At 37.8% G+C, this 25742-nt stretch overlaps 1 protein-coding gene and 1 long non-coding RNA gene across 5 annotated transcripts in view; one reads left to right on the forward strand and one right to left on the reverse strand.

Moving 5' to 3' along the window:
- Positions 1 to 25348, forward strand: part of LOC133227757 (uncharacterized) — a 206792-nt gene extending 181444 nt beyond the window's left edge. The window contains exons 4-6 of one of the 3 annotated variants that reach the window (XR_009729930.1): positions 10890 to 10996; positions 15070 to 15499; positions 24549 to 25348. This is a non-coding gene — a long non-coding RNA (uncharacterized LOC133227757). The remainder of the gene's footprint in view (positions 1 to 10889; positions 10997 to 15069; positions 15500 to 24548) is intronic. The other 2 variants (XR_009729931.1, XR_009729929.1) reach the window with 2 other exon arrangements.
- On the reverse strand, positions 13547 to 24553 carry TNFSF18 (TNF superfamily member 18). 2 transcript variants are annotated; one of them, XM_061382657.1, is made up of 4 exons: positions 24214 to 24553; positions 23184 to 23360; positions 17874 to 17904; positions 13547 to 15508 (listed from the first exon to the last, which is right to left on the reverse strand). In XM_061382657.1, exons 2-4 carry the CDS (start codon positions 23340 to 23342, stop codon positions 15162 to 15164), a joined length of 537 nt encoding a protein of 178 aa, XP_061238641.1. In that variant the 5' UTR covers positions 23343 to 23360; positions 24214 to 24553; the 3' UTR covers positions 13547 to 15161. The 2 variants fall into 2 exon arrangements, with proteins under 2 accessions (XP_061238641.1, XP_061238640.1); XM_061382656.1 differs by lacking the exon at positions 24214 to 24553 and having other exon boundaries at positions 23184 to 24162.
- Positions 25349 to 25742: the final 394 nt, after the last annotated feature.

The raw sequence follows: 25742 nt of genomic DNA on the forward strand, positions 1-25742 counted from the left end.
TTACTGGTTGGGGCATAGACTTGGATTACTGTGATACTGAATGGTTTGCCTTGGAAACGAACAGAGATTATTCTGTCATTTTTGAGATTGCATCCAAGTACTGCATTTCGGACTCTTTTGTTGACCATGATGGCTACTCCATTTCTTCTGAAGGATTCCTGCCCACAGTAGTTGATATAATGGCCATCTGAGCTAAATTCACCCATTCCAGTCCATTTCAGTTCGCTGATTCCTAGAATGTCGATATTCACTCTTGCCATCTCTTGTTTGACCACTTCCAATTTGCCTTGATTCATGGACCTAACATTCCAGGTTCCTATGCAATATTGCTCTTTACAGCATCAGACATTTCTTCTATCACCAGTCACATCCACAGCTGGGTATTGTTTTTGCTTTGGCTCCATCCCTTCATTCTTTCTGGAGTTATTTCTCCACTGATCTCCAGTAGCATATGGGCACCTACTGACCTGGGGAGTTTCTCTTTCAGTATCCTATCATTTTGCCTTTTCATACTGTTCACGGAGTTCTCAAGGCAAGAATACTGAAGTGGTTTGCCATTCCCTTCTCCAGTGGACCACATTCTGTCAGATCTCTCCACCATGACCCACCCATCTTGGGTTGCCCCACGGGCATGGCTTAGTTTCATTGAGTTAGACAAGGCTGTGGTCCTAGTGTGATTAGATTGACTAGTTTTCTGTGAGTATAGTTTCAGCGTGTTTGCCCTCTGATGCCCTCTTGCAACACCTACCGTCTTACTAGGGTTTCTCTTACCTTGGGCGTGGGGTATCTCTTCACGGCTGCTCCAGCAAAATGCAGCCATTGCTCCTTACCTTGGACGAGGGGTATCTCCTCACCACCGCCCTTCCTGACCTTCAATGTGGGATAGCTCCTCTAGGCCCTCCTGCGACATGGGTGTGGGGTTGGTCCTCCCGGCCACTGCCCCTGGCCTCGGGCGTGGGTTGCTCCTCCTGGCCGCAGCCCTTGGCCTTGGGCGTGGGGGCGTAGGGGCGTGGGGTATCTCCTCCCGGCCGCCCACCCTGACCTCGGACCAAGGTAGGCCTTAGTCACATCAAAGATTCCAAAGTAGAATGCTTAAAAGACTCATCATTGAAAAAGAAGTGGTGATATTTGGGGACCAGGGTGGGTTCACTGATAATATGTTCCTTAGGACCCCCACACATTTCCTGTTTTGGCATATGTGTTTTGCTGACAAGGGAAAGGGACTTTGTAGACCTAGGATGTGGATTTTACCAAGGAATTTTGCCATCTTTGTAAAAAAAGGTAGGAAAATGCAGACAGGGATACTGATTGATCTTCTGATTAGGCATGTGTTGATTAAAGGACTTTAATCCTTTAATCCACAACTAAGTGTTGATTAAAGAACTTTACCAATTACCAGGAAAGGAGATACACACAGAAGGCTTTGGTATACTCATGGAGGAGGAATTATGTGAGACACTGGGGAAGCAAGAAAAGTATATTCCTATTTTCAAGGAGGTTATAGTAGATTAGGGAAAATAAATACTTACACAAATACTGTAACAGCATATGTATACTATACAATACTATAATATACAATGTGTCTGTATATACTATGCATATACTTTAATAACAGCATATACATACTTATATACACACTAAAATAACAAATATATATCCAGTACTATATTGCTTAGGGATTGTGGAAGGCAAAGAGGTCCCAGTGAAGCAGATACTTGAACTAGTTTTGAAGGCTGGTTTTTTTACCTCGCTAAATGATTTTGAAGAAATACTTTAAGAATATTTTTTTAATTGAAGCATGGTTGTTTTAAAGCTTTGTGTTAGTTCTTCGTATATAGAATAGTGATTATATATCCTTTTTCATATTTTTTCCGTTACGGTTCGTTACAGGGTATTGAATATAGTTTCCTTTGCTATACAGTAGGACCTTGCTGTTTATCTACTTTATATACATACACACACACACACACACACACACACACATATATATGTATATATATATATAGCAGTTTGTATCCACTAATCCCAAACCACTAATTTATTCCTCCCCTACTTTCCCCTTTGGTAACTGTAAGTTTGTTTTCTATGTCTGTGAGTCTATTTGTTTTGTAAATAAGTCCATTTGTATCATATTTTAGATTCCCCATGTAAGTGATATGGTTGGTATGTGTCTCTTTCTGACTTACTTCATTTAGTATGATAATCTCTAGGTCCATATATGGTTCTGCAAATAGCATTATTTCTTTTTTACAGATGAGTAGTAGTCCATTGTATTTATATACCACATCTTTATTCTTTCATCTGTTGATGGAAGTTTAAGTTGTTTTCATATTTTGGCCGTTGTAAATATTGCTGCAGTGAACATTGGGTGCATGTAGCTTTTCAAATTTGAGTTTTTCCCAGTTATATGCCCAGGAGAGGGATTGCTGGGTCATATGGCAACCCTAGCTTTTTAATGAACCTCCATACTGTTTTTCAGAGTAGCTATTCCAATTTACATTCCCAACATCAGCATAGAAGGGTTCTCTTTTCTCTACACCCTCTCCAACATTTGTTATTTGTGGACTTTTTAATGATGGCCATTTTGACTGGTGTGAGGTGATACCTCATTGTAGTTTTGATTTGCATTTCTCTAATAACTAGTGATGCTGAACATGTTTTCATGTGCTTATTAGCCATACAAATGTCTTCTTTGGAAAAATGCCTACTTAGGTCTTCTGCCTACTTTATGATTTTTTTTTAAATTGTTATTGAGTTGTATGAGCAGTGGGTATATTTTGGAAATTAAGCTCTTGTCATTTACATGGTTTGCAAACATTTTCTCCCAGACCATAGGTTGTCTTTTCATTTTGTTTATGGCTTCCTTTGCTATGCAAAAGTTTGACTAGGTCTCATTTATTTAGTTTAGCTTTTATTTCTATTTCCTGGGACGGTTGATCCAAGAAAACATTGCTATGAATTATGTCAGAGAATGTTCTATCTTCTCTTCTAGGACTTTTATAGTGTCATGTCTTATACTTAAGTCTTAAAGCTGTTTTGAGCTTATTTTTGTGTATGGTGTGATGGTATGTTCCAACTTCATTGGTTTACATGTAGCTGTCCAGCTTTCGCAACACCACTTCCCAACCCACTTCCTAAAATATCACCTCTTCTTTTCCAATGTTGAGTCTTTTAAGCATTCTACTTTGGAATATTTGGTGTGACTAAGGCCTACCAGTTTGGTCTAGTTTGTAGAATTATAAAACAGCTCCTAATATGGAGAACTTACCATCTGCTAGGTATTCTTCCAACCATTTTTCCTGTAATGCTCACTACTATTTCTTTGAGTATAACCTCTTAGTCTCACATTTTATGGATGAGGAAACTGAAGGACAGAGTTGCTCGATAGCTTGGTTAAGGTCACACAATCTTGACCAAGGTAAGGAGCAAAGCCAGAATCTCTTAGCAATCTAAATTCACAGCCTGTTCTTTCAAATAATCCACAACACTGTCTGCCATTGAATCTTTCCTCTTAAAACTGAAAATCTAAATAATATTTATCAATTTTCAGTCTTCTGGAATTTCTCTGGTTCTCTAAAATTTGCCAGGTACTATGAAACCTTAGTAAATGTTTTTTAGCAAACTGAAAGGCTTCACCAGGGTCAATGAGGCTAAACTCATTCAGAATAACAGGAAGTTTGACTACTTATTATCTTACATCTGTGTTATCTTTTTCAGTTTGTACAGCATTTCATTGACTGAGATGCCTCAGTCTAAATGCCATTCTTTCTGGGAATCTTTCTCTAGCCAGGCAGATTTTTATTTTTTTGGTTTATATTTCACTTGGGTTTTGTACTCACCTCTAAATTATTTTAGTATATTTTACATTTATTTTATTTTTTACATAAATAGCCTCCAGCTTTGTTCTTTTCCTTCAAGATTGCTTTGGCAATTCTAGGTCTTTTATGTGTTGTTTACTAGTTGTGTCCGACCTGCAACCCCGTGGACTGTAGCCCACCAGGCTCTTCTCCATGGGATTCTCCAGGCAAGAATATGCGAGAGGATTGCCATTCTTCAGGGGATCTTCCTGACCCAGGGATTGAACCTGGGTCTCCTGCATTGCAGGCAGATTCTTTGCCATCTGAGGCACCAGGGAAAATCAGGGAAGGGTCTTTTATAGTTCCATGTAAATTTTAGGTTATTTGTTCTGGTTCTGTGAAAAATGTCATGGGTAATTTGATAGGGATCACATTAAATCTGTATGTTGTGTGAGTAGTATTAATTCTTTCAATCCAAGAATATGGGATATCTTTCCATTTCTTTGAATCATCTTTAATTATCAATGTTTTATAGTTCTCAGTGTATATGTCTTTTACCTCCTTGGTCAGGTTTATTCCTAGGTTTTTAAATATAATTTTAAGAGGGTTTTTTTTTTTTTTTACTTTCCCTTTCTGATATCTCATTGTTACTGTAAAGAAATGCAAAGATTTCTGCGTGCTAATCTTATGTCCTGTTACCTTACTGAATTTGTTGTTTTTAGTTCTAGTACTTTTTGAGCAGAGCCTTTAGTGTTTTCCATATACAGTATCTTATTTTTCTGCATATAATAACAATTTTACCTCTTCCCTTCTAATTTGCATACATTTCTTGTCTGATTGCTGTGGATAGGACTTCCAATATTATGTTTAATAGAAGAGCATCCTTCTCTTAATTGAGCATCCTTCTCTTGCTCCAGATTTTAGTTGGGAGGCTTGAAACACTTTGTTATTTAAACTGCCAAAATTTCAAGACACATTTGATTATACTAATGAAAAAATTCTGTCCATTTATTGCTAAACAAAACTGTTTAAAATACTGAGACAGTTGTTTCAGTTAGCACTAAAATCATCCTTACAACCATGTCTTCTTGTCCAAGATCCCTATTTTGTTACTACTGCTTCTCTGTCTGAGCTCCTCCCCTCTCTGATACTGCTGTCTCTTACAGACCGCTCCTCACCTGGGCTGTCTCAGTAGCCTTTCAGGTGGTCTTGCTCTGCCTCTCCAACACGTCCTTCACCATGGTACCTGAGCTACCATCTCTGAAAAAGGTCCCATCAAGCCAAAAACTTCTAAAATAAAAAACAAAAAGCCCATAAATAGTAAAGCAAAGATTCCTTGAACTAACACTCTAGCTGTTTGGGATTTGATTTCCTTTGCATTCCATGTCAGTTCCCAACTCATATCTCCATCTATGACCTTCACTGAGCAAGGGGCTCACACATGCTCTCTTTCACACACCATGCATTTACTTACACTTCATCTCTGCTTAGAGACCTTCAACCCTTTCATCATATGAGAATTCAAATATTTCCCCCTTCTCTGATTTGGCTAGAATGTGTTATCCCTTATGCTTATTCATAGCACTTGTTTCATTGTATTGGATGATCTAGTGGAAAAAAAAAAAAAAAACTTGGCTAGGATTTGGATAATCTAGATTCTAATTCTTGAATATCTTCTTAACTTCACTGTGTCTATTTTCCAATTGCAACTGACGGGGCATTGATCATCTTTGTATAAGATACCTTTTAGCTCTATAACTCCTCAGAACTATATATTTGTGATTTGAATCCATCTATCTTCTACTAGGTGTAGTTTCTTAAATCACAATGTCTTATAAATCTTCACATTGATTGTAGCACCTGACTGCATTTTGTACCTAAAAAACCTTGGTGTAGATTAGTGGAATAAATGAGTGAATTAGTGAATGAATGATTAGATGTTTATATAATACAAATTGAGTCACTATTATGTTAGTAATTTAAATAAGATGTATTTAAATAAAGTATACTCTCCATTTGATGATGTTTATAGAGAAGATCTAAGATCACAGCCTTGTCTAACTCAATGAAACTATGAGCCATGTCGTGTAGAGCCACCTAAGATGAATGGATCATGGTGGAGATTTTTTGACAAAATGTGGTCCATTGGAGAAGGGAATGGCAAACCACTTCAGTATTCTTGCCTTGAGAACCCCATGAACAGTATGAAAAGGCAAAAAGATAGGACACTGAAAGATGAACTCCCCAAGTCAGTAGGTGCCCAATATGCTATGGGAGAATAGTGGAGAAATAACTCCAGAAAGAATGAAGAGACAGAGCCAAAGTAAAAACAACACCCAGTTGAGGGTGTGACTGGTGATGGAAGTAGAGTCCGATACTGTAAAGAGCAATATTGCATAGGAACCTGGAATGTTAGGTCCATGAATCAAGGCAAATTAGAAGTGGTCAAACAGGAGATGGCAAGAGTCAATATCGACATTTTAGGAATCAGGAACTACAATGGACTGGAATAAGTGAATTTAACTCAGATGACCATTATATCTATCACTGTGGGAAGAAATCCCTTAGAAAAAATGGAGTAGCCATCATAGCCAACAAAAGAGTCCAAAATGCAGTACTTGGATGCATTCTCAAAAATGGCAGAATGATCTCTGTTCATTTCTAAAGCAAACCATTCAATATCACAGTAATCCAAGTCTATGACCCGACCCATAATGCTGAAGAAGCTGAAGTTGAGTGGTTCTATGAAGACCTACAAGACCTTTTAGAACTAACACCCAAAAAAGATGTCCTTTTCATTATAGGGGACCAGAATGCAAAAGTAGGAAGTCAAGAAACACCTGGAGTAACAGGCAAATTTGGCCTTGGAGTACAGAATGAAGCAGGCCAAAGGCTAATAGAGTTTTTCCAAGAGAACATACTGGTCATAGCAAACACTCTCTTCTAACAACAGAAGAATCTACACATGGACATCATCAGATGGTCAACACTGAAATCAGCTTGATTATATTCTTTGCAGCCAAAAATGGAGAAGCTCTACACAGTCAGCAAAAACAAAACCAGGAGCTGACTGTGGCTCAGATCATGAACTCCTTATTGAAAAATTCAGACTTAAATTGATGGAAGTAGGGAAAACCACTAGACCATTCAGGTATGACCCAAATCAAATCCCTTACAATTATACAGTGGCAGTGACAAATAGATTCAAGGGATTAGATCTGATAGACAGAGTGCCTGAAGAACTATGGACAGAGGTTCGTGACATTATACAGGAGGCAGTGATCAAGACCATCCCAAGAAAAAGAAATGCAAAGAGGCAAATATTTGTCTAAGGAGGCCTTACAAATAGCTAAGAAAAGAAGAGAAGCAAAAGGCAAAGGAGAAACGGAAAGACATACCCATTTGAATGCAGAGTTCCAAAGAATAGCAAGGAGAGATAAGAAAGCCTTCTTCAGTGATCAATGCAAAGACATAGAGGAAAACAATAGAATAGGAAAAACTAGAGATCACTTCAAGAAAATTAGAGATACCAAGGGAAAATTTCATGCAAAGATGGGCACAATAAAGGACAGAAATGGTATGGACCTAACAGAAGCAGAAGATATTAAGAAGAGGTGGCAAGAATACACAGAAGAACCATACAAAAAAGACCTTCATGGCCCAGGTAACCATGATGATGTGATCACTCACCTAGAGCCAGACATCCTTAAATGCAGAGTCAAGTGGGCCTTAGGAAACATCACTACAAACAAAGTTAGTGAAATGATGGCATTCCAGTTGAACTATTTCAAATCCTAAAAGATGCTGCGGTGAAAGTGCTGCACTCAATATGCCAGCAAATCTGGAAAACATGGCAGTGGCACAGGCCTGGAAAAGATCAGTTTTCATTCCAATCCCAAAGAAAGGCAATGCCAAACAATACTCAAACTACCACACAATTGCACTCATCTCACACGCTAGCAAAGTAATGCTCAAAATTCTCCAAGCCAGGCTTCAACAGTATGTGAACCATGAACTTCCAGATGTTCAAGCTAGATTTAGAAAAGACAGAGGAAACAGAAGTCAAATTGCCAACATCCGCTGGATCATCAAAAAAGCAAGAGTTCCAGAAAAACACATACTTCTGCTTTATTGACTGTGCAAAAGTCTTTGACTGTGTGGATCACAATAAACTATGGAAAATTCTGAAAGAGATGGGAATACCAGACCACCTTCCCTGCCTCCTGAGACACCTGTATGCAGGTCAGGAAGCAACAGTTACAACTGGACATGAAACAACAGACTAGTTCCAAATCGAGAAAGGAGTGCGTCAAGGCTGTATATTGTCACCCTGCTTATTTAACTTATATGCAGAGTATATCATGAGAAACATTGGGCTGGATGAAGCACAAACTGGAATCAAGATTGCTGGGAGAAATATCAAGAACCTCTGATCTGCAGATGATACCACACTTATGGCACAAAGTGAAGAAGAACTAAAGAGCCTCTTGACGAAAGTGAAAAGGGGAGAGTGAAAAAGTTGGCCCAAAACTCAACATTCAGGAAACTAAGATCATGGCATCTGGTTCCTTCACTTCATGGCAAATAGATGGGGAAACAGTGTCAGACTTTATTTTGGGGGGCTCCAAAATCACTGCAGATGGTTAGTGCAGCCATGAAATTAAAAGACATTTGCTCCTTGGAAGAAAAATTATGACCAACCTAGACAGCATATTAAAGAGCAGAGACATTACTTTGCCGACAAAGGTCCATCTAGTCAAGGCTATGTTTTTTCCAGTAGTCATGTATGGATGTGAGAGTTGGACTATAAAGAAAGCTGAGCGCCAAAGAATTGATGTTTTTGAAATCTGTGGTGTTGGAGAAGACTCTTGAAAGTCCCTTGGACTGCAAGGAATTCCAATCAGTATATCTTAAAGGAAATCAGTCCTGAAGATTTATTGGAAGGACTGATGCTGAAGCTGAAACTCCAATACTTTGGCCACGTGATGCAAACTGACTTATTTAAAAAAGACCCTGATACTGAGAAAGATTTAAGGTGGGAGAAGAAGGGGACAATAGAGGATAAGATGGTAGGATTGCATCACCAACTCAATGGACATGAGTTTGAGTAAACCCCAGGTCTTGGTATGGACAGGGAGGCCTGGCATGCTGCAGTTCATGGGATCACAAAGAGTCAGACATGACTGAACGGTTGAACTAAAGAGTCATTTTTGGAGAAGATATACATTACTTTTTCTAATACATATATTTAATAAACGCCAAAGCACAAGCTTACTTTTAAGGATGTGGTGAAAGCATTACTATGGTAAAGGAAGCTAATGTGCCCTAGGGTATTGTTTCTTAGGGAAATAGGATAATGAAATGACTTTCATGATAGTGGTATGTGATAGTAGCCAACTTTCATGGAGCACTTGTTATATATGTACTTAGAATTTTGCATGGCTTATTTTACTTAAGTTTTTAAAAATGGAGAAGAATGGATATTAGATTATTTTGAGAGGTTGTTTGCAACATATATATCTTTTATCTTGCTAATCATTCTAACCAAGAGCTAGGTACCATCTTTTTTGTTCATTCATTTCAATTTGTTGAGTTCTTTTAATGTTCCAAGAACAGTTTTAGGTGCTAGGTGCTGGAGATATAGCATTGAATAAATAAAATGCTTTTATCTTGGGGCTTACCTTTTTGGAGAGGAAAGATAATAAGATAGATGTTAGATAAACAGGTTAAAATTTTAGGAATAAATCTAGCTCTTAAAATCAATGGCAGCCACCCTTCTAGTATCACTATGTATCATGAACATTTCATATATTAATTAGTATTGTAAACATAAATTTATTTTTGATTCAACAAATATTAAATTCCAACTATATATCAGACATTGGATAAATGACAGTAAACAAACAAGAAACTGAGTCTCAGAAAAGACAGAAATTTGTCCAAAATCCAAGTAATTGGTAAATGGCAAAACTGGGATTTTGAAAAAAGTATGTGAAGCTAGTGAAATAATCTTGGTCCACAGACAAGAGCCATAGCAGAAAAGAGGTCAGATTCTTTTTGAAAGTAAAGATTCTTTTTGAAGGTAAAGATTCATTTTGGTAAACTTGAATTTGAGATATTATACCCGCAACGTGAGACTGTCAAGTAGACACGTGAATTTACAAGTCTGAAATAAAGGAGAACAACTTGTGCTAGAGATAAATATTTGAGAGCTGACAGCATACAGGTAGATAATGTAATATTGATTGTGGCAAAGCTTGTATGCTATAGATTGCCAGCATTCAATTGGCAAAGTTGTCACTAGGTTATAAAAAGTGAAGATCTTGACCTTTTCTCAGACTCAGAGGATAGAAGTTCAGGTGATTTTGTGATGAGAAATGGATTATGGTAAGCCTCATGGGCAACAAAACTTAGGTTTTTTTTGTTTGTTTGTTTTACTTTCTAAATTGTATTTATTTAGAAGCTTTGACTGTCTTTAAATACTTGGAGAAATATTCAGCTGAGATGCAAAGTTGTATGCCATAAAGCAGTGGTTCTTATGTACCTTATCAAATGTACATAAGAAAAACCAATGGATCAGAGCTAGTTAAAAATTTGATTCCTAGGGCTCATTCCTAGAAACATTTATTCAGTGGAATATGAATGGGGACTAAGGATTTTTTTAAGCTTACTGGATAAATCTGATGTAAAGTTTATAGACCTGACTTTGAAAAATTCCGCTATTGCTCACTGAACAAATTGTTCTGTCTTAGTATTGTAAAGATAGCTGCTCTTGGTGCATCTGCCCAGCAATCATTAAACCAAATAGGAATTTTTCCAGTTCTGGTGATGTGAGACAGGTAGCTTATTGACCCTTTACCCTTAGTGCAAGTTAATTAACAAGGTTCTTTTATTTCCTCAATTACTTTAACAATGTTCCTAAGAACAGGTTGATAGCGAAGGGCAGCATTTAAGAACAGTAGGTGATGAAATGGAAGACAATAAATAAAGGGAGCCTAAAGGCTTTGCCCACTGGAGTCTGTCATCCAAAGTACACATGATAATGCTAAATTCACACCAACACTCAAATTTGTGATTCATTTGTTCATTCAGCAGACAGTAAGAACTATGGCCCAGGCACTGCGGCGGACCTTGGACTCTAGTCACTGGATTCCTCTCAGAGACCAGCCCATTGGATAAGAGGAACAGTCCAAAAGTAGGTAGGGAAGATTTCCATTCTAAACCCACCGGTACACCACAGTCTGATTCTGTGTTGAGGCCCATTGTGAACAACATCTCCGTTCCACCACCATCCCACCACCCCCTGCGCATGGTGGTGGTGGTTTAGTTACTAAGCCATGTCCGATATCCCTGGACAATACCAAAGCTGGGTAGAAACAATCACCCTGGATGCTGAAATCTGAGATTTCCACATGCAACTGAAGAAATGAGAAGGCTGGTTTATTCTAATGGGGCCTGTTTGTTGAATTTTCATTTTTCTATTGTCCAACACTTCCTGAATTCCTTGAAGCAGGTCCCATAAACCCTCAAGCCTGCTTCTCCAAGCAATGTAATGGGATTCACTAATACTGCTGTATTTCAGAGTAATAGCTCATCCAAAGTGTGTTGAACTCCTTAAAGTTGTTAATTGCTAACAGAAATCAGATTAAGATAAAATGAATGGAAGAGTCTGCAGTTTACTATCTTGAGCATTTGTTTTAGAACTGTAGATAGAGCCTGCTTAGAGCTCAGCACTGTTTTTTTTTTTTTTCTATAAAAGTTGAACTATTTCCATCATACTTCTCTAATTTTTCTTGACTATTTTCATTTCTAACAGTTTTCTTAAGTCTAACTTCTCTGAGCAGTGATTTTCCTCATCATCTGCCTTTTTATTCAACTCTTATTGCTCTTTGTGATGATGTTGGGACTTTTTGTATTTCTGTGTTTTATTAAAGTTTTCCTAGATCCCTTTTTGACACACGAGAGTATAACTGGATGGTAATATGATTGCTACTTGAATATCAAAGTGAGACAATATTAAAGTGAGACAATATCAAATTGTCACTGCAAATATGCAGAATTTATAAAAGGAATGAAGGTAAACTCCCTGTGCCACTCCTCTTAGACACTTTAGGAAGATCAAGGATGTAAATGAGGTCAGAGTCAGGAGGAGAGATTATGATAAAATTTATAAAGAGGGAGTAATAAAAATAGCTATCATCGAAAGACCACAAATAACAAACGTTGGCAAGGATGTGGAGCAAAAAGAACCTTCCTACACTGTTGGTGGGAATGTAAATTGGTGCAGGCACTATGGTGAACAGTATGGGGTTCCTCAAAAACCTAAACATAGAACTACAGTATGATCCAGCAATTCCTCTCCTAGGTATACATCTAAAGAATCAAAAGCACTGATTTGGAGTGCATGTATCATTTCAATGTTCATAGCGGCATTATTTACAACAGCCAAGACATGGAAGTGACTCAAATGCCCACCAATGGATAAACGGATAAAGCTGTGGTTTATATATAGTGAAATATTACTCGGATGTCAAAAAGAATAAAATAATAACATAACCATTATCCTTAGTGAAATAAGTCAGAAAGACAAATACTGTATGTTATCATTTATATATAAAATCTTTATAAAAAGCAAATGAATAAACAGAAATAGACTCGCAAATATGGAGAACAAACTAGTGGTTACCAGTGAGAAGAGGGAAGGAGGGGCAAGACAGAAGTACCAGATTAGCAAGTACAAATTACTATGTATAAAATAAATAAGCTAACAGGATACATTGTACAGCACAGGGAATTTAGCCAATATAATATCTTTCAGTGGACTATAATCTATAAAAATTTTGAATCACTATGTTGTTCACCTGAAAGTAACACAGTAAATCAAACTGTATCTCAAGTAGAAAACTTTTAAAAAATAAGTGTTTCATATGGGCAACAATATCTTTGATGTATACTTACATTCTCTAGATCACAAACACTAGCCTGGTAACCCACAGATATGTCAGTTATAGCCTACTTACCAACATATACTTTATTATAGGTATAAAATTTAAACAACTATTTGAAGAAACAAGGAAACAGAGTATACATTGGAAAAAAAAAAAAAACCCTGAAATCACAACACTAGGGAAATTTAAAGGTCATCTGTTGGTAGCTTTTGGTTGCAACTGTGGAGACCTCTGCTTGCCCTGAGAAATAACTAATAGGTGGGGCTATTTGTAAGGACTATGACAATTTCACTTTCTCCCTTGCCTATCCTGATTGTTCCAAGAACAAGGCAGGAACTGAGAGGCTTTATTGAGGAGAGTTTTACAAGCAGTGGTGTGCTGGTGAATAGACTTTCCAAAAAGAAAAGCCCTGATTGCCAATTCCCATGGTATAAATAGTCCCACCATAGCCAATTTCAAGGATGACTGTATTTCATAGCCAGAATGTGCAATTTTTGAAAATATAACAATCAGTTCTTAGGAGCAGGGATTCCCTAGTGGCTCATATGGTAAAGAGTCTGTCTGCAGTGCGGGAGACCTGAGTCAGATCCCTGGGTCAGGAAGATCCCCTGGAGAAGGAAATGGCAACCTACTCCAGTATTCTTTCCTGGAAAATCCCATGGACAGACAGCCTGGTGGGCTACAGTCCATAGGGTCACCAAGAGTTGGACACGACTGAGCAACTTCACTTTCTTATGAGCTAGTGCTGGCCCACTCCTGCACACTGCTGCTTATAACTCAACAATGATTAACACCGGCAAGTTTCCATAAATATATGTCATATAACTTTAATTTCCTGAGAAAATACACAAATGCAAGAGGAACCAGGCATCCAAGTCTTTGGCCCAACAGATTGCATTAAAAAAAACAACAACAACAAAAAAAGAAATACTAAGAAGCACCTTGGCCTCAGGCTTAGTTTGCTCCTAAGCAGACAATACAAATATTTTTAAATTAGCTTTATACGGTGATATTATTAACACACTGTAGCTTTTTACAAATATCCATAAATATCTTAAATTGGGTTATCATGTAATCATATTACATACCTTTCAATAAGAACCCATAAGCAGCTAGTTAATTTTGTAGAGTCCAAAACTTTAGCAGACCATTATTGAGTTGAGTGCTATTCATTCTTTTTGGAACTTAATACATTTGACCAAGACAGTCTCTACTAAGTGAGGAAGGGAGTTCAGTTGAAGTCAGTCCTGAACAATAGCCCATGCTCCCTGGTCCAGGTAAGGAAAGGAAAAGAAGTCTTTGAAAAAGGAAGGCATTGGTGTAGCTTCCCTCTATCTGCCAAGAGAATATATACCCCCTGAAGATCTAATCTGCTAAACTTTATAGACATCCACATGAGAGCAGAAATACCAACCCTAAAGCTATAATAGTGTGATACAGTGGGAAGCCCATGGCCCCTTGTTAATCATTTGTTCTGTGGGGTGAAGCAAGTTACCTATGTTCCACCTGCCTCCATATTCTCAGTGTTATAATTGTGCCAAAATACCTGCCCCGTTAACTTTCTAGAGTTGCCATGTGATATATGAAAATACTTTGCAAACTGCCTAGCCAGCTAAAAATACGGAATCATGACATGAAAAAATACAGTACTGGTAATATAAATTTCTGTGGTTAAATCTTATGATTAGTAATGATTACTCTTTCTTTACCATCGGCCATGTTTAGGCACATAGACAAACAAGTTCTCATGAAGCCCTATGTAAAGGTTCAGAATGACCCTTTTGACCAGCTGGTTTTATAAAGCACCAAGCATCCTGAGTGTGATTAAATTAAGAAAAATTCCAGAATAAAGTGCATCCCACACCAATGCCACCTGTGTCTCTGTCCCCTCATGCCATCAAATGTAAAGTGGGGTAATGCTTGCATAGCAGTGGCCACCCTCCAAGTCTGACTACTTTTTTATTAGGAGGGTCTCAGAAGATAGGAATATGGGAAGAATGAAGTCAAGCAGTCCACAGTCCAGGAATATGAGAACAAGGGCAGACTACTGCCCTGGATCTTTTCTGCATACAAGATAAGACTCCTGTGGGAATAAGACTTCATTTTTCCACCCAGAGATTCAAGGGTTAAACAATGACACTTGGAGAAGATTCTGTCCTCTAGCTACCCATATTCATTTCATGAACTAACAAAACTGTCTTTGCTGATCTAACATCAAGGGTTACCAAATGCCTTTTGTCCTTCTTCTGAGTCTCATTCAGACAGGCATGAGAAAAGAAAATTCACATGCAAGGAGTTCTGTTTCTGTTGATTTGTATACTCAGATGAACTGCAGAGATTGAAAATCTTCCTTGTCCAGCCTATGCACTGATGTCTCTGCAAGTGCTGAAGAGGATGAGGAGACCGAATCAAGTCTCTAGGAGATGAATTGGGGATTTGTAAGTAAAAAGATCCCCCAGTATGTCTTATTTTTCAGAACCTGATGCTCAGCATTGAATATCAAGTCTATTACATCTCCAGCGTGGAATTCGTAAGCCCCTCCTACATTCTGGATCATAGAGTTGTTGGTTAGAGCTTGTATGGGGTCTTCGTTCTTACGCAGCTGCACCTCGAAAGGAGCTCGTCCCTTGTAGGCTGTATTGGGAGCCACTTGGCCATAAATTAAGTACAAACCATTCTGAAGTATCTTCAGCCTCCAGTCAGCTGTCTTATTCACACAAGAAGGCTCAGGAGAAGGCATTTGCCATTTTGAAGGTAATGGTCCTACAAGATATTTATAAGGGAGGAATGGGGGGAGAAACAAAAAGAAAAGCATAGTTATTTAATTATTTCATCATCTTCTTGATAATAGTTTCTTTCCTATTTATAGGAAAGGTCTATACTAGTTCTCTCCAACCACAATTTTAAGTATCTACCACTCCCTACTTTGAAGAAATTGCCTAAGTTTATCTCTTGCTTGGGGGGCTCTAAGAAAATAAGTTTGGAATAGGGAAATGGGTTAGGGAATAGGGAAATAGCACTGTATCATTTATCAATCAGTATTTGTGAAATAAAAAGAAAAAAGGAATGGCACACTAGGATGGTGATGACAAGAGTTGGCAGTCCAGAAATGTATATTCATGTTTTTCTGTAGCAATACTATTTATCATGTATCACTTTATCAATGAGGCCTGCTCATCAATCTGTTTAAAATAGTGCTCTCCTGTCACTCTCTCTCTTTATCTTGTTTTAGTTTTCTTCATAGAAGTTGTCACCATCTAGCCTATTATAATTTAAGTTGTTTATTTATCAATCTTATACCTACTTGAATATAACATTTGAGGACAAAGGAAAAGTGAAGTTGCTCAGTCGTGTCCAACTCTTTGTGACCCCATGGGCTATAGCCTACCATGCTCCTCCATCCATGGGATTTTCCAGGCAAGAGTACTGGAGTGGGTTGCCATTTCCTTCTCCAGAGGATCTTCCCCACCTGGCAATCAAGCTCGGGTCTCCTGCATTGTAGGCAGACGCTTTACCGTCTGAGCCACCAGGGAAATCAAATATTCCTTTATTTTGTCCATAGCTGTATCTTCAACACCAAAAAGACTTCCTACTACCCAGTATATGCTGAATTAGGTGTACTGTGTCTAAATAATGGTGCTTCAGCTTATAGGTATGTGTCATTCAAGATTCACTTGAGATACTATTATCCAAATCCTTAGCAAATAGCTACTGGTAAATTAACTAGTTAATACATGGAAATTATTTGACTGTTTAAATAGAAGTATCCCTAGGTTATTGCTGTCATGGGGGATGTGAAAAGGATCAAAACTTTGATTTTTATGGAATTTACACATTTTCCTAATGTTCATTGTTTTTACACAAAGATGTAATTTCAGAATCCCAGAATGTGCAATAATTATCTGGTGTGTTCTCTAATGCTCCATAATTTTTGTTATGGGGGCAAAGCCTTTGTCAAATAATTAGAAAGAAACCTTGATTAAAAATATACTAAAAGAGATAACACATTGACTTAAATTCTTCTTTATATATAAATAACTGATAGAAGGGTCTGAAGGAGAATGAAGGAGAGATCATCAAAGCAGAAAGCAAAGTCTCCCTGTTTCTCCATTGAATCCAGAGCCCAGTAAATTTCTTCCTGCTTGACCATGCTATAGATAATAGGCAAGTCACCAGGAAGAAGTATCACTGGTTTTCATGTTTAATTCTGTGATGGCGGGAGCCTCAACCTTAAAGTTGAGGTTCTCAACTTTTACCACATCAAGAGGGTATTTCAAACATATCATGAGGAGTTTCACTCCATTTACTAGAAAAAACAACAAATCAAAAAGGCAGAGACAAGTAAAATGAGATTCCCTATCCTCTCAAGTCAAGGAAGCCTGGCTATTTGTGCTGTACAGTAAAACAGGAATTGAAGTTGACTCTAGAAGTAGTCTGCTCTCAGCAGAAAATGGGTGTTTGATCTTAAACCAGTAAACAACCCCAAATGTATTCATTTTTAATTTTGTATGTATTCTAAAAAAATACCCAAAGGCTCAACTGTAAACCTTACTGTGTCTTCTAAGCAAGTACCAGGTCACTATAAAGGAAAGTGACTCAGGAGCTAAGAGGAGAGGTGAAAGGAGCAGAGAAGGGACCACTCCCCTCTCGTTTCTCATCTTTACACTTGGAAACAAAAATTGCACCCTACACTCACTCTAGTGGACACTAGCAATATGGGAAATGTGAGAAGTTCTCTGAGTCTGTCCCAGGGAAAAGTCGTAGAAATCTGAAACTTGTGCTTATTAAAACAATTAAAAACAGAGCTGAAGCCTCAGCTCCTAGACAACTACATGATTAACAGTTAAAAACAGTAGTTGTAGGATAACTAAAATAGAATGCATCCTTTCTTAGCGCTGGAGCTTGCCTTTTGCAGCAAATAGTAAGAAAAGTAAAAAGGAGGCCTATAAGACAGTTCAGTCCAGTCAGTCATTCAGTCGTATCTGACTCTATGCGACCCCATGGACTGCAGCATGCCAGGCCTCCCTGTCCATCACCAACTCCCAGAATTTACTCAAACTCATGTCTAAAACTCATGAGTCGGTGATGCCATCCAACCATCTCATCCTCTGTGAGACAGGTTACTCACCAAACTTCGCTACACAGGGTCCTTGGGCAGTCTGTAGGGGAAGAAGAGGAATTGGTCAGGATGGTGACAGTGTCACAGTTTTCTTGATTATTTAGAGGCTCAGATTCATGAAGCAGACTTCTCTGCCCTAACCACATTTAAAAAAAAAAAAAAATCCCTCCCTCCACCCTGTTTTGGATCTCTCTGCTTTCCTTTACAGATGACTGGCTCCTTCCTCTACATTTCACTACACAGCTACCTTTTGGGTCTTCTAGGAGGAAGTTAAGAACTCCTTCTATCCACCTAATCTCCACCTACAGGACACCTATTTGATCTTGGATGCTCCTTCTCTTGGGCTATAGAAATTTTCTATATGTCTCTGCCCCAGTGACTGCATAAGATGATCCACTGGCACGTGAGAAGAAACTAACAATTCCCATTTATATTTATTTTAAATAGAAAATTAAGCTATAGAAATATTTATTAATGTATCAGAGTGATAAAGTCTCCCCTATTTAATATTTAGATAATCATGCATCACACATAGTAATTGAGATAACCCTGAGGAGATCTCAGTTTCAAAATCTTGCAACACAAATTACATGCCACAGAAAGCTATCAGTGTGGTTGATTTTATAAGTACAGATATTTAAATACTAAAGGCTTTACGATACTTGGTAGTAAGATAAGGTATATCCACAAACATTTTTTGCAGGGGCCATGTAACAGTGCATTGGTTTTCTTGCAGCAAACTGTTTAAGAGACTTTTTGAGCTTAAACAGGATGCCAATTTTTTAATAGGATTTCTCTGGCTGCTATGCTAAATACATTAAAGAGTGGCAAGAGTTACAAGGTAAGAGATCAGTGTAAGCATTTAGGCAAGAAAGCATGGTGCCTCTGACCAAGGTACCAGCTGTGGAGATGGTGACAAGTGATTGGAAATTGAGTAAACAGGAGTTCCTGACATGGATATGGATAAGAAAATGAGACAAAGATGACACCAAAATCTGAGCAATTAGAAAGATAACACTGTTAATGACTGAAATGAGCAAGATTTAAGAGGAGTAAATTGGGGGAAAAGAATCATGAGTTCATTTTTTGGACATGTCAGATTTGTGATGAGTATTAGATACCCAAGTAGGAGTGTCAAGAAGGCGACTGGATCTATAAGGATGGAATTTAAGGAGTTCTAAAAAAAAAAAAAAATTAATTTAGGAGCCTTCAGCATCTGCATGGTGAGTTAAGATATGAATCTATATAAGAGCATCAAATCAGTGATTATAGATAGGAAAGAGTATTGAGATATTGCAGTGTGTAGGGGTCAGGGAATAAGAAAGAACCCACAGAGGAGGCTCAGAAGGAAAGGCCACCTTGGTAAGGATTTTAATTATGAACTATGGAATTTAAGTTGTCTAAGGAAGGGAAAAAAATCATGAATGGAGTGAGGGACTATTAAGTTCTTTAAAAAGGAACTTTGCACTATTGAATGATGGACTTAAATTTTAGTGTCATAACATGGTAAGCGTACTCAAAGACACAGTCTTCCATTTTGATTTATATGTGTTCAGGAGGTGATTTTTCAGTTATGACAGTCAAGACCATGAATCAAGGTAAATTAGACGATAACTTTCAATTTCTTGTATTAAAATGTGTTAAACTAAGATTAAGAAAATAAAAGAAACATTTATCAAATTACTAAAATACTATTTCAATTGTTTTATAAGTGTTTATATTATATAATTGCATATTATACAAATACAATATTTTGGTAAAAGCAAAATGTTTTTGCACTGTGAATAAACCACATTAAGCATATCACTTGGTTTATCCTTATAAACTTATATTGCATATCTTTTTAATATACAAAATATTATAATTTGTATAAGACTTAGCAGTTAGCATATATTGGGATTGTAGTCAAGAATATTTTGTTGATAGAGTTTCTTAGAAGAGATGCTGAAATTCCATTTTGTTTAACCCATGTGATAGGGACTCCCTTAACTTCAATTTTCTCATTTATAAAATGGGGCAATCGCAGCACCGAGTCCATTTAGGTTGTTCATGTGCTTAAATGAGTTAAGTCTCATAAAGGATTTTGCCCAGATATTCTGTCTTGTCCTGCTTATTAAGTATTAGTGTTTTGATAATGATGTTGATTATAATGAAGAATGAAACAAACTTTATGTACCTATATATTATACTAGCATTGTAAGCAAGAGAAACTAATGTCATCTATGGTCATTGCTTCTTAAGAAGTTTATCACCTTTCTAGAAAGACACAAATCAACACATGAAGCAACTGAGTAACGATCTAAATATAAAAGCATGCCAAAAAATGTGCCATTGATAACAGCTATGTTGTCTTCTGTCATGTACAAAGAGTGTGTGAAGAAACCTAAGGCCACAGAAAAATTAATTGGAGAAATCTTGGATGTTGCATGGTGGGCTGCTTTAATGTCCATTTAGAACTACAGAAACCACCATTGTGATATTCTGTCATTATTGTCACAAGTGAAAATCTGTCTAATCACTAAAATCCTGTATTTGGCAGTGAGACACACTCTTTGGTTGAGGAAGTAGAATAGATAAGCAAGGAATACCCATTTTGTTAAGTCTTTATCTTCATTGTAAAGTCATTAATAATAATGGTATAAATATGAATCACTACTATCTACTAAGAGCCTACTATGGGTCAGGATTGTACTGTCTCTTAATTCTTACCACAACTCTATGAGATAACATTTTCATTTGCAGAAGAGGAAATGAGAAGTAGGAGGATTATGTAACTAGCCCAAGGTCACGCAGCTGAAAAAAGGCCAGGCTGAGATCCAAACAGCCTGTCTGAGTCAAAAGTCTCACCCCTACGGCTCCAGAGCAGTTTGTATTTCTAATCCTGGTGATGTTTGGAAGGAGTAAATATCCACTTATAAAGCAGTATATGAGTCCTGTTTAGTTAATTCATCTTTGCTTAGAAGGATCAGTGGCTCTTGTAACCCCATTTTGATTTAAGCTCAGATTTATGTAATTGGGTTAATAAGTAAACTTAATAATTATTTCTCCAAACCAACTCTAATCAAATAATCATTTGGAAATAGAATCTACTATGCTTATAAATACATGCAAAACTTCCCCTTTTGAAAGTATCCTTCGTTTCACTGAAGCAGGGGACTCTCCTGAACATTTGGTTTCTTCTTTTTTTTTTTTTTGCTGTGAAGGTATTTTTTATTTTTTAAATTATTTATTTTAATTGGAGGCTAATTACTTTACAATATTGTAGTGGTTTTTGCCATACATTGACATGAATCAGCCATGAGTGTACATGTGTTCCCCATCCTGAATCCCCCTCCCACCTCCCTCCCCATCCCATCCCTCAGGGCCATCCCAGTGCACCAGCCCTGAGCACCTGTCTCATCCATCGAACCTGGATGGGTGAACATTAGGTTTCTTAAGAGATAATTTCTGTAAGGTTATTTTCATGTAGGGGGTGGGGGAACCATCTCCTTGGGCTCATAACTGATTCTTTCAGTGAGATGTCTTCTGAAAGAGAGGGAAGAAAGGAAAAAAGAATCCTCCCACGGAAGTTTTTGTTGGTTTAAAAAGATCTGAGTCTTCCTGTCTAACACTTTTTGAATTAGTGCCTAGAGAGGTTGGAAAGTGGGATTTTGTATACAATAACCAGAGTGGAGATGAAAACAATGTAAACTCCAAGGTCATAGAGCATTATAAGGAGGTGGAAGTGGCTACCTAGTAATGACTCATCACCCACAGTCATTCAGTCGTCTTTTCCAAAAATACTAACCTGTGGCCAACAGGGAAAGAGAAGTGCGGGAAAGTGGAATATGGAAGCTAATATCATTGTACCATCAGCCAGTCATTGGCTTTTCCCATGGGAACAAAGCCTCCATGGCACCCTGTCAGGACAATATCCTGAAAACTTTTCAAAATTCCCCAAATTTGGAACAAACTCTGGGCTGTTTCTTTAGAAGCAGAACCTTTCACTGGGTAGCTGCATGTTGTCTAGGAGAGGGAATCCCAGAATAAGAGCTCAGACACAGGGGACTCATCAAGTTCAACGTTGGCAAGAGGTGTCCTAAATGCCTCTGGGAGTATGAGACCTCCTCCTTCCCTTTGCAAGAGCAGCTGTGTGCCTCTGAGAAAGACACTTCTCTTCTCTCCCAGGCAGAGTCCCCAGTCACATGCAGGAACTGATGACACGGAAAACCTACCCTATGTTTTTCAATGTCATCAGGCTAATAGCATGTGGAGTGGTTTTGAGAAGGAAAAGGCACTTCCAAATTTAAGTTGTTGCTATTCTCACCCTTCCCTTTCTTCAGAAATTGAAACAAAGAATTCCTAATGACTTTTCTTCCCCCTGCTCAAAGCTTCACTGTCCAGAGAGTTCAGAGGTCTGCTTGAAACATTCCTTGAGACACTGGGGGATGTGGTCACAAATTCCTTTCTTGTACACCATTGTGTACAGTTACAAAATACAAATTAATGGGCTACTGTGTAAAAACTTGGCCAAAGCTCTGCTTGCCCTAGGTTAACATCAGCATCTTCTCTGTACTGTTTCCTCCTGTATCTTTTCTCAGTTGCTTTCAAATATCTTTAGTAGTAGAACCATATCTTTGAAATCTTAACTGGTCAATCTGTCCCTTAGAAAAATGTTTCTGCAGTCACTGTTTTCAGATGTACCCAGGAATTGGCTAAATCCTAAATTAAATAAGGCATTTATGTTCTTTCTGATCAACACTATGTAAACAACAGTCAGAAAAAAACTTTTACTAAGAATCTAATGGATCTCCATTCTCTCCCCTAGACCCATAATTTGGAGTAGAGCTCAGTGGGAAATTCCCGATAAGCATCAGGGGCTTCCCAAAAAAGAAAGTACTTCCTCCTTCCTCTGTGAAGCCTTCCCTGATCAACCTAGCCCGAAGTCATTGCCCCCCTCTTGACTCCCTTTATGTTCTATACCACACTTAGATAAAGTATTAATCACTGTATTTTATGGCTAGAAGGGACATGATGATGAACAAATCCATTTCCCTACCACTACTTTTCAGATGAAGAAGCTGAGAACCAGAAAGATTAAATGTCTTTCAAATGCATACAGCTAGTTATTGAGAGACCTAAACCCAGAATTCGTATCTTCTTACTCCTAGTTCAGTGCATTTCTCTTCTCAAAGATAGACTACACCATCTATTACTTACCTTACTTGTCTCTTTCTTTCAAAGCTCTAAAAATATTGAGTGACAATGCTAACAACTAGACTTAACAAAAGAAAAGAGGAGTACAATAAATTGTAACCTTAGATTCTGTTGTCTCCTTACCTTGAGTGGAAGAAAAGTAAAGATTAGTGCACTGAAGGAGCAAAGTAATAGCACAATAATTACTGTTGAGTAGAGGAGCCATTGTTTCCAGGATGGTCTCTGTGCTCCTTGAAGACTTGAATGGCTTAAAGGCATATTCTCCATGTGGCTCAAACTCATTGTCTGCAGGAATGAGAGCTGTGGAAAGCAGAAATTCAGGAGTGATGAGCACATGGTGCAACTAGTCAGTTTTGTAGAGTAGTATGCTAATTAGTAGTGGGTGTGAGAGGCGGGGTTTTCCTCCTGATTCTGTGTGTTGGAAAATGATACTTCTAGGCTAAGTGCTGACTCTCACTTGGCACTAGGCCCAATGCACAGGGCTAAAAGCCAATACAAACACAGAGGATTAAAAGAAGAAAACAAGGGAAGTTAAAAGGGGAAAAAACTATTTCCTAAAACAAGAACAACTACGGAACTGGGCAGTATTACAAATTATTTCCAGATAATTACTTTTTGTAAGGAAAAAATAAAGTTCAAGATTAAGCCCTATTATACTCCAAATGTATATGTGTGAGGCAGTAGATTAGGGAGACTGGGATGCAAGGTTTGGAAAAAATAGTTTCATGGATTTCTAGGGCATAAAATGTGTTCATTCGAAGATAATCTCTAGAAAACACCAAGTGTATTACTAGAATTTAATTTTTAAAATGTCAACACAACAAGCTTAATTCTTTTATATCTCACCATTTTGAAACTCTGAAAATTCAATGCTGGCATCAAATAGAAATAAAATTATCATAAAAAGATATTTTATTGCACCCTGTCCTCCAGTCTGAGCTTACACTCTATTCCAAAAACCTGAAGTTTTCATCCTGGAATCAAAAATACTGATTTATTGCAAAATTGAGGAAGTCTCCTGGTTCGCTGTACTCAATCTTTCCATCTGTTAAATGGAATACCTGCCTTCTCCACTCACCTCTTCCCCTGCAGCCCCACACATAATATCAGAATTATGTGCTAGAAGGAATAAGCGTTTTTAAATCAGACAGACCTGAGAGAGGCAGTTCTTATCTGCTCAGTGGCCATCAGCATATTCTTCATTTCCTTCGTGGTAAAATTAGAGAAAATTTCCACTTCATAATGCTTTTCTGAGAATGAAAGAGATGTAAAGTTTTGGCTAAGAAGTGTTCCATAAGTGCTTCTCTCTTCACCCTTCTGAGAGAGGTTGTCAAGACGAAATCAATTATGAAATCCTAGAAAAGAATGATTTTTAAAATATTTACCATAGGGTGTAATTCATCTGATGTTCTTTCAAATAAAAGTAGGTAAAGTATTTTGAAGAAAAAATTTCTAAGAATCAAAGTTGTTTTTTTTTTTTTTAATTAGGGGAAAAGCCTATTGAACATCCTCATTTCTGAAAGAAGATGCTAAGGATAAGAGAACTTGAGGACTTCCCTGGTCATACAGTGGATAAGGGAGAAGGAAATGACAACCCACTCCAGTATTCTTGCTTGGAAAATCACATGGATGGAGGAGCCTAGCAGCCTACACCCCATGGAGTTGCAAAGAGCCGGACACGACTGAGCAACTAACACACACAGTGGATAAGAACCCACCTGCCGATGCAGGGGACATGGGTTTAATCCCTGGTCTGGGAAGATTCTACATGCTGCAGAGCAACCAAAGCCTCTGTGCTCCAGCTACTGTGCTCCACACTGTAGAGCCTGGGAGCAACAACTACTGAAGCCTGTGTGCCTAGAGCCTAGCTCCACAATAAGAGAAACCACTGCAATGGGAAAACTGTGTAACACAGAGAGTAGCCCCTGGTCACCATAACCAGAGAAAACCCACATTTAGCAACAAAGACCCAGAACAACCAAAAACTAAATAAATTTAAAAAGGAAAAAAAAAAACCTTTGAAAGGTGTATCACACCATTAATGACTGGATGACAGTGGAGTGGGGACCTGGGCCTAGAGATACTGTCTTATAACCCATTTTTTTTTTTTTACTACCACACTAATTGCAGCAATATTTCTCACTGAGTTATCAAATTTAACTTGGCCCAGATATCTCTGAAGAAGAGTCACCGAGTCACATGGGAATAATTTTTCAATACTGCAATGTTTTGTGGCTCTGTCTAGGATGCTGTGATTCAGAGAAGAATAATAAACTGACCCTAGAAGAAATTGATTCATTCTACCCATAACTCTTCTCTTTATCATGTCTGAAAGGCATAAACACCAGCACAGAATTTAAAATTGACTACTGAAAAGGCAGACTATTTCCTTCCTGCTTCTCTGATTTGTTCCTTCTCCTGATTCCTCTCCAAATTTTAATTGGAATTGCCTCTGCTTACTCAATTCAGTAAATATTTCCTTAAATGAGGAACTGTTCCAAATATAATCCAGCTCCTTCTGCCTTTAACCAAGGTTAGGCTCTCAAATATCCTGACTATTTCAACCTTCTAAACATATCTTTAAAGTATGACATGCTTATCTCAAGAAGAATATATTCCAAGCACTAGGAACTATACTCAATATCTTGTAATAAACTATAATGGAAGAGAGAATGTTTAAAA

Source organism: Bos javanicus, chromosome 16 (assembly GCF_032452875.1).
Source record: "Bos javanicus breed banteng chromosome 16, ARS-OSU_banteng_1.0, whole genome shotgun sequence".
In the NCBI taxonomy this organism is placed as follows: Eukaryota; Metazoa; Chordata; class Mammalia; order Artiodactyla; family Bovidae; genus Bos; species Bos javanicus.

Bases quoted from the DNA above. Each gene is read 5' to 3' on its own strand.
- TNFSF18 (XM_061382656.1), bottom strand. From the start codon at position 23,396: ATGTGCTCATCACTCCTGAATTTCTGCTTTCCACAGCTCTCATTCCTG. The intron at 17,905-23,183 runs GTAAGGAGACAA...CTTCCCCTACAG, and splicing joins TTACTTTTCTTCCACTCAAG to ACTGCCCAAGGACCCTGTGT. The intron at 15,509-17,873 runs GTGAGTAACCTG...AATATCTTGTAG, and splicing joins ACCCTGTGTAGCGAAGTTTG to GACCATTACCTTCAAAATGG.